Below are 12,805 nucleotides of genomic sequence, written 5' to 3'. Positions count from 1 at the left end.
TTTTTTTTTTTTTTTTAGGAGCGTGATTCATAATATAGGTGGGCAAGACAATGGTTGTTGTTTATCGTGCCGAGTCTCGTTCCTCGGTTGACACGTGATGACGGATGGAGTGATACAATAACGCTAGGATTTAACGGATGACACACGGAAATTTATTCGATGAATCATTCGTACGATTGGAGTGGTCATGTACAGAAATAAAAATAAAATCAACGTTTAGCGAGACGTGGTTGTCCCTGACCTTCTTCTTTCCCTCGTTCACGCTAATTTCACTCAATTTCTATTAATCTCTTTTATATATAACAATGTATATTTCTAAAAATTTCCGTTTAATTGAACAGCGTATCAAGGGATATAACATATCGATTTATAATATATTATAATTATATATTTAAATTCCTATTAATTTTTATTACTATTTACAATTGTCAAAAATTTATTAATCATAGAAAAATATGTATTCTTATATTTAAAGATATAGATTAAGTTATCTAGGATAAAATTCTACAGTATCGTATACCCTTTATTATTTATTACAACAATTGTCAAAAATTTTTTTCAAAACAATTGCCTAGTCTATAAAATTCCTTCCAATCACATCCCACTAAAAGTTAATTCCTCGAGGCAAGAATCGAGCCGATATATTTCTCGAAAATAATAAAAAAAATACAAGTTCAAAGTCGAGGTAACGATAACAAGGGATTAACAACGATTCACAGCTCGAAGCCAATTGGAGTCGGAGTAAGTCGACCGATCCGTGACGACGGCCAACACTGTGACCGTGTATCTCGACGTTTCTCTCGGGTGTTGAATCGAGGGCCTCCCTCGCCGCAACGCGAAGAGCGATCGAGGGGCCGCGGATCAACCAGAAATAATTCGTTCCCGTGTTCCAGAGTGCGCTGACACCCGCTCCACCGTATTATTTCTAGCGGGTCTGAATCACTGAGGCAGCTGGGATGGCCGAAATAGTCGGCTTCGTCGGCGGCTTCTGCCTCCCTCCATCGACGCCTGGCCGAACGGGCACAAACAGTCGTCGACGATCGAGCACCGGTTGGCCGCTGTGGGTGGAAGATGAAAAGAAGGGCCCGAACACGCACGCACAGGATGAATCATTGCCCGTTTCTTTTTCTCCCTTCCCCTCTCCCCCGGCAGACGAGATGTTTGGCAGTTTGTCTTCTTCTTGATGGCGGTTCAGGTGGTTCGGTCGTCGTTGATTCAAGGTCGTGCGAATAAGTCGATGGAGGAGAGTAAATGATGTGGTTCGAACGAAAACAGGAATTTGTTCTTCTTGGAGAATCCTTTTGGAGAATGAGACGATGTGATTGGGGAGGGATGGATGATTATTTGTGAAACGAGGAATAATCTAGTTCTTATGGAATTTTCCGAGGATTATATTGGAGATGAGGAAGATTGAATTAATTTTTTTTGGAGGGTAAAGATATTTTGGATATTTTGGAAAGTTTTTCCAGAATATTTTTGTTGGATTACATCAACAACAACAATTGGATTGTTGAAGGAATAAAATTTGCATTTTCTGTTCTTAAAGATTTTGAATATTTGTGAATATAAAGAGGAATTTTAGAATCTTTGGGGGATCGTTAATATTCAAGGAATTAATCTTGAAAATACATGATGAGGAATTTATGGATTTCTGGGATTCTCTAACGATGCGTTTTTGTATACGAAAAGGTATTTGGAATAGTAAAATGGAAGATGAAGAACGAAGATCAAAGGATAAAACCAAGGGATGGAATTTATTTTTCTTTCGAGGATTCTGGATTAAAATTAAATATTATAAACAATAGGAATTTGTTTCGAGAATGAGAAATATCTGTTTCAGATTCAAGAGACTGATATCATCATTGATTTTTCAGAGAATCGTTTTGCTTTTGTCTCTTTTATGATAATTAATGCAAATAAGCATGGAATATATTTTTCTTAAGGACTATGATTTTGAAAAATCATCTTATATCATAGTCAGCCTCTTGATCTTTATTCTTTGTGTACACGAAGAGAAATCTATTTTTAAAGAATTTTAAATTCGACACGTGGCCTTATGCTTCTTATGATCAAATGGAATTTTTCTTTCAGAGAAAAAAATTTTTACTTGATTTCTACTCAAATAAGAATCCATTCTTCTTTAAAATTCTTTAACGATCACGATACGTGATTACATTACATTTTGTACAAACAAAATTTAAAAATTTCTCTTACACTCGATCTAAAAAATTCGTATACACAAAGAAGAATCTTGTCCAGGACGCGTGATATCATGGTGGATGGAATCTTAAGGGTCTCTGAAATCCTCGAGAAGAATATTTCGTCCGACAACAATCTTGATTCTGTTGTTGTCAAGTCGGTTATTTCGGCATCTCGAATTCATTAGTTCACAGCGAGGGACGATAATTACCTCTCGTATAGCGGTTTAACAGCCTTGATCTCATAGCACGATCACGCACACACGCTCGAAATAATCTCATGCACGATATCTAATTTTCTTGGTTCTTACCCAGCTAGGCCGAATCTAACATTTATTTATGATCGACGAAGATGCCAGGATTGTTTCTCTTTTTTGTTCTCCCTTTTTCATGATTATTTCTCATAATTTCTCGATAATTATTAAAATTCGATTTTTCGAAAATTCGTAATCGCCATTTATTTAAAACGAAATTTATTAATTGTTCATTCTTCATGAAACGTTTCCCATTTCTTCGCTTTGTCCATCTTCTTTCTCAAAATGAATTTTGAATGAAATGAATTACTTTCATGTGTTTTTATACTTTCATTCTCAGTGATAAAATGCTTTTTCCATCTTTTCCAAATATTAAATAGATTAAATAAAAATGATCCGAATAAATATGTTTTGTCAATTAAATAAAATCAGATTAGAAGAATAATCCATGCATAGAAGAATTTTTTATTCCATTACTTCCATTCATTTTTATAAACGATTTGCATTGACAATTTCAAGTCTGGAACAAATCATGTTACAATATATCATTATATTTCTTCTTTCCCTCATCTCATCGAACAGTGACAATAAATATCCAGAATTTTAAGAAAAATTCTACAACAAAATTAAATCAAGTAACCAATTATGATTAAATTCCAGCTCGTATCCAACGATATAATTCTCACGTTAAGAACGAAGTTAAAGAACGTCTTCGAGACTTTGGCACGTTGAAGAAGATGGCGGATTCATTACGAGGGACCCGTCCCTACCCTCCCCGCGATTAATCAAACGGCCGTGCAGACCGGATTCACGGTCTAATTTTGCATCAGGTCGTCGGTTCGTAACGGTGTCGTGCGAGGACCGGTCAAGTAATATGACGATGATCCTCCTCGCGAGGCTGAAACGCGCTGGGCAACACGAGAATACCATCGTTCCGTACACGGAGCATCGTGCGCTGGATGCAGGCCTCGTTCACGCAATGGAACGCGAGGGAATCTTCTTTGTTTCCGGTCACGCGCGTTGATCATGGGGAGTTACGGGTCTGCTCCATTTCTAATCTTTCTTTAAGAATAATTTCGAGACGGGGATAGTCTTTATTCTGAGCGAGAAGAAATTATGAAATTGTTTGTACGAATCGTATAATTTCGTTTGTTCTTTTTTTTTTTTAAAGAATTTAGAGAAGGTGAGGACTCGTGCTATGATTTATTTTTTTTTAAGATTTTTATTTAGCGAAGAAATTTGAAGAGTGAGATTAATTATATTCTTATAATATAAGATATATATATATTATAATAAATTTATATATTATAATATATAAATTTAATATATAATATATAATATATATATTATAATAAATTTTTATGTAAATTATATACTTATTATATTATTGGCATTTAAATTATGGTTTAATTATTTAATATTCGTGTAACAGGATTTGTTGCCAAATGAATTTAATTTTAATTGTATATTATCATTCTTAAAGTTTAAGATTTAAATATTATTATAGAATTTTTGTGTATTTTGTAAGCCTTATACGATAAATTTATATTTTTAGAAATTGTATTTGATTGTTTAAAAAAACATTTATTATTTAATTGTATCAATATTTAATAAATAGTCGTTGGTTTAGTAAAAATGTATTATTATCCTTTATTTTAAAATCAATTTTTAATTTAACACGTTCATTGCTAGTTTGAATTTTTCATTATATTTGTTATTACTAGATTTCATCAAAGAAATTAAAAAAAGAGATATAGTTAAAGTTTGAATTGTATTATTATAGCATTAAATTTATTTCATTTAAATATCAGGAAAAGTGAGCAATTACATAAATTTTCCAGTTGGCACTAATTATAACCAGAAATAGATATTTCTTGAGTTTTATTTTCACTCTGCAAAATTCTATAAATTATTATAAAATATCTTTCTATACTTTAAAAATTTAAAAAAAATTTTCTCATTTAATCTATATCTAATTTATACTATCCACTGTAATATCTAATTGTCATAATTTCATAAAATCTATCATAAAATAACTCGAATCGAGGAATAAGCAGCGAAAATGTTGAAAGGCCGATAAATAAAAACCCAATATTTTTTTATAAAGACAAATTTCTCGAAATTTAATGTTATGTCACTATTGAGTATCACAGAAAATTTTGCAACATAATACAATTTTATTTATTAAAGATCAAAAGTTAAATTAATTTCTCAATTTTTCAAATCAAGATAACAAAATCTAACTAAATTAATCTTCGAAAAAAATATATTACATTTCTCTGTTATTACAATAATATCTATCTTAATATTGTTACAAAACAAAATCATTTAAAATAATTGCAAAATATCATCCAGTTATATTTATTTCTATCGCAGAATAAATTCGATTCTTTCTCATACATCATCGTGTCGCATTACCTTTTTAAATACGAATTCGCAGTGACAATATCGAACAAAATTATAAATTGCACTGCACCCTATCATTTAGATAATTCATATTTCAATCACAGAAGAAAGTTGAAATCTCACGACTATATCCTCTATATCTCGAATGACAATATGCAATAAAATAATTCGTTGGATCGTATCGCATCGCGTCACACTCGATGACGATGCTCAATAACGACACGACACGAAGAATCCTCGAGCAAAATATCGAAAAGTGGTATCGTGCACTCGTGTGCACGATATCGAAGCAAGAAGATTCTAGACCCCACGTGAATTTTGCCGTATGTTCGCCGAGTTCTTCATCGGCGACCAAATATAGCCGGGTAATGTTATACACGTCACGTGGTCAGAAATAGCCTAAGAAGAGGGCCTAGCCGAGTGTGCACACGGCACTGTGCACCCTCCGCCGTCCCTCCGTTTTGAAACGAGGCGGACTACCAGAAGCGATGAGGAAAATACGTTTACCTCTTCACGCTCGTTAAACCAGTTACCAGAGAGAAAGGTGATACCGGGTACAGACAGAAACGTGGATCGTAAAAGACGAGTATATAAGCGGTATAGGCCGATGGAAATCCCTCGCGTCAACGAGCGATATATAACGAGGGAGACGAAACGAAATTTATTTTTTTTTTTTCTTAATCCCTTAAGGTTTAAGGCATTCTCGAATAGAAAAATGAAAATTATGCGGGGAAAAGATTTTTCTTTCTTCCTACGATGTTCTTTAAGAAGAATGCATTCTTTTTTTTTTTTTTTCCTTTAAATTATTTTACTATGTAATATAATGGGGAAACATTGAGATAAAACAATGGAATTTGGAATAAGTGGATCTTCTTAATCGTTTAAGAATTTTTGTGAAAATTTTTAACTTTCGTTGTGTTGTTTGATTAATTTAAAAATTGGTATATTTTACATCGAATTATGAATATATATTTAGTAGTAATTTATTATTATCTTAACGAAAATTGGAAGAAAAAAAAATCGAAGATCTTTATTATTGCTATTGTAATAGAGTTTTAAGATTAGATTAGATTTATTAGTTTGTAATTGGTAATATCAATTGATTTAACTATGCGTGATTATAGATTTTTTTATAGATTAAATTAGATATAGATGAAATAATTGAAACTATCTTTTATTTAATTTTATATCTTATATTATCGAGAAAATTTGTTAAATTCAATATTAATATAGAATTTTAATTACTCGATTATTATTATTATTATTATTATTATTATTATTATTATTATTATTATTATTATCCACTGCTGATTATTTTTCATCAAATTTTTAATTAATTTCTCTTTTCAAATTTCCCGCCTAAGATAGATGCGAACCAATAAAATTTCAATTATTCAATTATTATGTGCCAAACATTTGTTATCAAATTCCTAATTTTATCTTTAATCTACTATTATTATCCGCCCACGAATACTTTTTAATCCAATTGTTGTAATATTCTCTTTTCAAAAATTCCCGCCTCAAATAGAAGCGAATCGGTGAAAGGTGTTATATACTACCCCGGCCCGTAACGTCGTCTTAATATATACACGGCCAACTCTGAAACAACTTGAACGTTCCAAGAATCTCCCGAACCGGCCTAAACTCCTAAACTTCGCACGTTTCTACACTACTCTTCTCGAACGAAACTCATCGGATTTTGCTTTCGTTTTTCGATGTCAAATATAGCCCTGCATCTGGACTCGGTTTTCAAAGCAAAGTAGCAACACTTCGACTACTCTTCTCTCCCCTTATTTTAGCCGTGTATAAATCTGCCAAGTGTTGCACCGTGGGGATCGCTCGTTAACAATCCTCGCGAGTCGCGATTGTCCGATCGATCGTCACGCTGATTAAGAACGGCCCGTTTCTATTTCTATCCACCTCGATTTCCATCCAACGATTCACCCACCCCGTTACGAAAGTTTCGGCATTATTTTCAAGGTGGTGAGCCGGTTTACGAGCCGTGATTCATTCCACGGGTGTTCTCGGGTACACATTTCGTAAGCAAAACGCGGACGAATTTATGACGCGGGGAAACGTGGCTGGCAATTACGTTGCGGAGTGCAAAAGTCAATTTACATTCGCTGCTCCTATATTTGTCCGCAGCCTGGCGCATTCGTACATTCCGAGACGATAATCTTTTATGCGGGAGAAAGGCTTTCTTTTGGTACAGACTTTTGTGATTGTTCTTCTGATTTTTTTTCTTTTTTTTTTTTTTTTTTTTTTTTTTTTTTTTTTTGATTTGTGATTTTGATGATACACTATTCATCGATTTTGATTCTTTTAATATGATTTTTGGTATGAATTTAATTAATTTGATAGATTTCTTTGGTTCAGAGTGTTGCAAATTCTCTCTGATTTTATTTTATTTTATTTATTTTTTGTTGATTTTTGTTTTACATTTGTTTGGAGTAATTTTTAGGATATTTAAAATCTTTCATGAAGAATTTTTTTAAATTTATACGATGATTTTTCTATTTTTGGGATAATTTTCGAGCTATTTAGTATGTTTCAGGGAAAATTTCTTTGAATTTAACTGCGTTAACCGTTTTTATTTTATTTGAAATAATTTTTAGAGTATTAAAGTCTCTCGTGGGAAATTCTTTTCAAATCTAATTTTTGTTCATCACCTTTTCTTCTGTTTCAAATAATTTCGAATATTTAAAGTATTTCGTAAAACATTTTTACTTTATCCTAGCTCTTCTTAAAATTGTGTTTATAATATTCTTTTTCAATAGTATATTTTAATTTTGATATTTAGAGAGATTTTGTAATCCAATTTTTTGTTACAATTTAATTTTTACGTTTAACATTTTAAATTTTCACTCACATATATATGCGTATGTAACTATGAATTTCGAGATGCCATTAATGATAAACATTTCAGTAGACCCTTAATCAATCCTAATGCACATGATGTATGCAATGCTAGATCGTATCGAATCGGCAACAAACGAGGCTTATGCGTACTTAAAACATTGGTTTTTATTGGCCTTTCCATTGTACAATAATAAATAATCGATTAGTAAAACGTTAAAGGAGAAATTATTTGCGTGTAGGCTGTGTAACTAAATAAATTTCATCATCACGTCAGTGTAGAACTAACTAACAAATCATTCCTAATATAATAATATATTTAATGCATCGTGTGAATACACTTATATGTATATATTATATATATATATATTTTTTTACGATATATATATTTTATCATGTTTTTTCCTTTTTTTTCCTTTTTTTTTTTTTTTTTCAATAATGAACATCGACGCTAAATCGAACGAGTAAACGAGTTACGTATTCGTTGTACCGTTTCCAAAAGATCCAAATTTCTCTTTTCACCCATATTTCCTTCACCACAACATTTTTTTTTTTTTTATCTCGATTTCATAATATCGATATTGTTCGAAATTCCCGCCATCGAGATTTATGTACAAAGCGGAGCAAAAGAGGAGAATTCGCACGAGGAGATTCGTTCTCAAAATTCTCAAGCGATTCTTGTCCAAAGCACCACCTCATTAAATATCAAAATCAATCAAAAAGAATCGAATTCGACCATTCGAAAAGACGCTCGTAGTCTCGCTCTCGTAAATCGCACCTTGTTGGATGGAAAATCAACTACGCTCGTCTTAATCGAATCTCGACACGCTTCGATTTTTTTCCGTTTTCCACCTTAAACGAGTTCAATTCTACAAAACATTTCATCATTTTTTTAAATTGAAATCGATCTCATTTTCAGCACCACCTCCGCGATATTTCTCACTTTTAATCTTAATTTTAAATTTGTTGCATCTAATAATTTTTTCCCTCTTACCGATTATAATTATATATCTATACTTCTCTATATAATTATCTATTTCTTTTTGTTCTGTGAAACAACACGTACACTCGAGACAAAAATTTTTGCCTCTCTGCAAAAACATGTATCACTTTCCTCGTTTCACTCGCTCGTCTACTATTTTTGTGTATTTTTTTTTTTCTATTTTACTTTTTATTATGTTTTTTTCTTTTTGAAAAACAAAAAGAACAAAAAAAAACACGACGAGTTAGTACAAAACTCCCCGGGCTCGCTCGTGACTTTGATTAAAAAAGGGTCGAGAGCGGGGAACAAGGGGTTGAACATTGGTAACGATTCGCTTGGTGGGTTAGGTTTCTTCTTTTTTTTTCTTTTGTAGAGAAAAACAACAAAAAAGCGAAAAAAAAATAAAAATACGCACGGGTGTCCTCGACGAATCGCGATCGACGAAGGAACACGTGATTTTTGAAACGATTTAATGTAATTAATTTCACAAAGTTAATTATTTATATATATATATATATATTTGTTGAATGATTCAATTATTATCAATTATTCAGTTTTTGATTTCAATAATTCTTTGGTAACAAAATTTAAAAAAATAAAAATTCTAATGAGAAGATAAAAAATTGATTTTAAATAAAAAAAACCTATTAATGAATATAGTATTGATATAAGAGTTAAGTGAATTAAATTGAATCTTTTGAAATTAATCATTATCTCATCAGACTGTCATTATTATTAATATTAGTAATTTTTAGAATTTTTTTTTTTTTGTATTTTCTTTCTCTCTCTTCTTTTCCTATTCATAACATGGAAGAGAAATCGTTTCACGCGTGCACGTGTTCCTCCGTAACACTCTAAAGGCAAATCCCGTAGATTCAATCGCGTCTCGTGTTAGCAATTGAATTTGTATCTTTTATTCAATTCTTACTTTTTACGATGAGTTTGGCGGAAGTTTCTACGGTGCCGGCTGATGTGGTAGCCCGGCAGGTGAAGGTGCCAGTGTCTTCTTCGTACGTGGTTGCTATCAGCAACACGGCGTTGTTGCTTTCGTGAATCATCTGGAAAATTAAGTTTGAAATTGAATCGAAATTAGAAGAGAACGTATAATGAGATATTTTATTGATTTTATATTCAAATTTAATTATGAATATTTAATATCTCATTGTCTAAGAAGGATTAATTCGATTTTGGAGGTTAACTCACCTGAAAATCGGGTGACTGAGGAATTAGGGCACCTTCGCGATACCATTGGATCGTTGGCTTTGGTTTAGCTGGAGTAACTTGAGTCTTGAATTGTGCCGGCTGTCCTTCAAATACTATTTGATCTTTCAGTGGTGACAATTTGGGGAGAATATCAGCTGCATCGGGGGCTAAAGTAAGATAATGATTATTTAATATATAGTAAGTAAATATCTAATTTATAACGATTATTAAACTTAGGATTTCTTCATATTGTATTTATTTTGAATATTAAACATAAATCATATAGTATTCCTATCATAAAGTGTCTAAAAATTTAAGAAATAATTCTTTAAACAAAAAAAAATAGACTTTTATAATTTTGTTCGATTAATTCTGAAAATAATGATCTCAGGTAAATCAATAAAAAATTATTGAAAGTGAAATCTTGCTTTTTAAACTTTTTTAACATCTTTTTATCTAAATACGATTTCCGATTTCTGAGATATCGTTGTGTAAAAAAAAGGTAATTTTTAATTATTTACCTTAAACTTTATTAAAAGCAAAACTACTAGCAAAACTTTAAATCGTTATAACTCCGAAGATAATAACTTTTGATCAACAAATGAACGATCATTAGAAAGCCAAAACTTTGCCCTTTAAAACGCTTTTTCATTTATCTCGATAGGACTTCCGGTTCCCGAGATATCGTCGTATAAAGAAAAGAGTAATTTTCGATTATTTACCATCTTCATCCTTGTCTTTTATTCGGATCTCTCGCTCGCACCTTGTCTCACTAATCTATCTCAAATGAATTGATTCTTTAAAGTAGTGCATATTTCCAAGAAAAAATATAGATTGCAGCCCATTCATAATATTCTAGCATTAAATACTCTGGAAATTTTTAGTACTTATCTCGGCAACCAATTGATATATCGAGATAAAATAAAAAGAAGTTTTTTAATCTTTAAAAAGTTATGATTTTGTAATCATTTGTGATTTTGCGAGTGATGATTTATATTAAAGTATATAGAGACTCAAATTTATTTAATTTTCACATTATTTAAGATACAGTTGAGTTAGAATATTATTAAAATTTTTGCATTGGTGAATTTCTTACCAAGAACTCTGAGGTTTGCTGAAGTGGTCACATCACCGGCTGGATTCTTGGCAATGCACTTGTAAACTCCCTCATCTTCGGGGAATGCCTCAGAGATTCTCAAGGTGCAGAGGTCGCCATCCTTTTGCATTTGGAAATATTTAGATGGTTTGATAACCTGCAACGATAAATAAATTTTAGTTTTCCGGACATATCGTCTTTTAACCCAATCGTATTATTTTATCATGCATACCTTGTCGCCTTTCTTCCATTGCACCGTGGGTACCGGTTTCCCAGTGATCCTACACGCGAACGCGACCGACGTACCCTCTCTGATAGTTTGATCTTTCAACGGCTCCAACACCTGCGGCGCCTTCTCAACGCCAGGTGTCGTTGGTTTCGCGGTTTTGGCGGGAGATTGAGGGCCACGGACCGTGCACTCGGCGTCGCAACGCGCCTCTCCAGCGCTGTTTATCGCGACGCATTCATATTTGCCCGAATCTTCTGGTATGGTTTCCAGAATCAACAGGGTGTAGGTGTTGTCCTCTTCGAGTGTCTTGTAACGAATGTCTGCCGTCACTTTCTTGCCGTTCTGTAATTTGATTACAATTGGTTCTAGTGTTCTGAATAATTTCTATATTAGTGATATATAATAATATGAAAATGTGTTATGTCTTTGTATAAATTTATTATTTAAATATTATAAGAAAAGAATTATTTGTAAAATAAAATTGTAAAAACTAGTTTACATGGAATTTTACAATTTGCAATTTATTCATCAATATGATTAACTAAGAGTCTCTAATTTTTCACCAATTGAGTTATTCCTCATATTATTGTTAACGAAAGTTTAGCTTCAATATTCAATATTGTTTATTCTTTCAAATGATAATTCCAAATCATTTCATTATATTAAATCAAAAAGAAGAAGAAACACCCATTACCTTCAACCAATAAACATCCAAAGGCTTAGTTCCGGTCACTTTGGCGTCAAATCTAGCCAGTTGGCCAGTGGTGACCGAGGTGCTTTGAATGGTGGATAGGAAGCTAGGTGGCACCACTCCACCTCTGCCCGGTTGCCTTCTACGCTCCTCTACCACCAAATTCGCACTGCATTTCGCCTTCCCACCGCGATTCTCAGCGATCACGGAGAACACACCGGAATCCTCCATGAAAACTTGGCGAATGATCAACACCGATTTCGTGCTGAACGTGTAGATCTGAAGATCCGGAGAGTTCTGTATGGGGAAATCCTCGCGGTACCATTTGATGGTCGGCAATGGATCGCCATCGAATTCGACCTCGAATCGTGCTTGCTCCTGCTCGAACGCTCTGCAAGGTTGAATCTTCTTCGTGAACACAGGAGGTTTGGCAGGTTTCGTTGGACCTTGAACGATGCGCTCCTGAGTTTTCGCTTTGTGCTCCACCTCGGTCGTTTCCGTGGCCGTTATCTTTCTGGTGATCTCCAGATCGCCTTTCACCTCTTTCTGGATCTGCTTCTGCTTGGCTACGTGCACCTCGCGCCCGTGCACCGTGGATTCCGACGGCTCTGGAGGATACCTTCCTTTCACGCGCTCCATATCGATGTCCACTTCCGTCGTGTGTGGCTTCTTCACGAATTTCGTGGTTGTCTGCTGCGTCTCCTGAATCTTCTCCTCCTTCTTGTCATCCCTAAAAATTTTCAATTTTTCCACTCGTTTATTTATTCATTTTTGAATAATTAAACTTCGTAAATTGAATTAGAAAATATAATTCGTGTCCATTTTTTAATATGTAACACGTCAAGAACGAGACATAAAGTACTTGAACTTAATCAATTAGCGTATGATAT

General features: G+C 33.1%; 1 protein-coding gene across 1 annotated transcript in view; it reads right to left on the bottom strand.

Annotated features, from left to right (window-relative positions):
- LOC122719055 (titin-like) overlaps window positions 1–12,805 on the bottom strand; it is a gene marked incomplete at its 3' end in the record, with an annotated part of 177,849 nt that overhangs the window by 34,892 nt on the left and 130,152 nt on the right. Inside the window, exons 88-92 of the mRNA XM_043944582.1 lie at window positions 11,919–12,645; window positions 11,228–11,566; window positions 10,996–11,152; window positions 9,900–10,066; window positions 9,625–9,754 (exon numbers count right to left, since the gene is read on the bottom strand). Of these exons, the coding sequence (XP_043800517.1) occupies window positions 9,625–9,754; window positions 9,900–10,066; window positions 10,996–11,152; window positions 11,228–11,566; window positions 11,919–12,645 (1,520 nt within the window). The remainder of the gene's footprint in view (window positions 1–9,624; window positions 9,755–9,899; window positions 10,067–10,995; window positions 11,153–11,227; window positions 11,567–11,918; window positions 12,646–12,805) is intronic.

Source organism: Apis laboriosa, unplaced genomic scaffold (assembly GCF_014066325.1).
Source record: "Apis laboriosa isolate Shangri-la unplaced genomic scaffold, ASM1406632v1 scaffold69_cov144, whole genome shotgun sequence".
Taxonomy (NCBI): Eukaryota; Metazoa; Arthropoda; class Insecta; order Hymenoptera; family Apidae; genus Apis; species Apis laboriosa.
The sequence above is the reverse complement of the archived record's forward strand: the minus strand, read 5'-3'. Positions and strand labels throughout refer to the sequence as shown.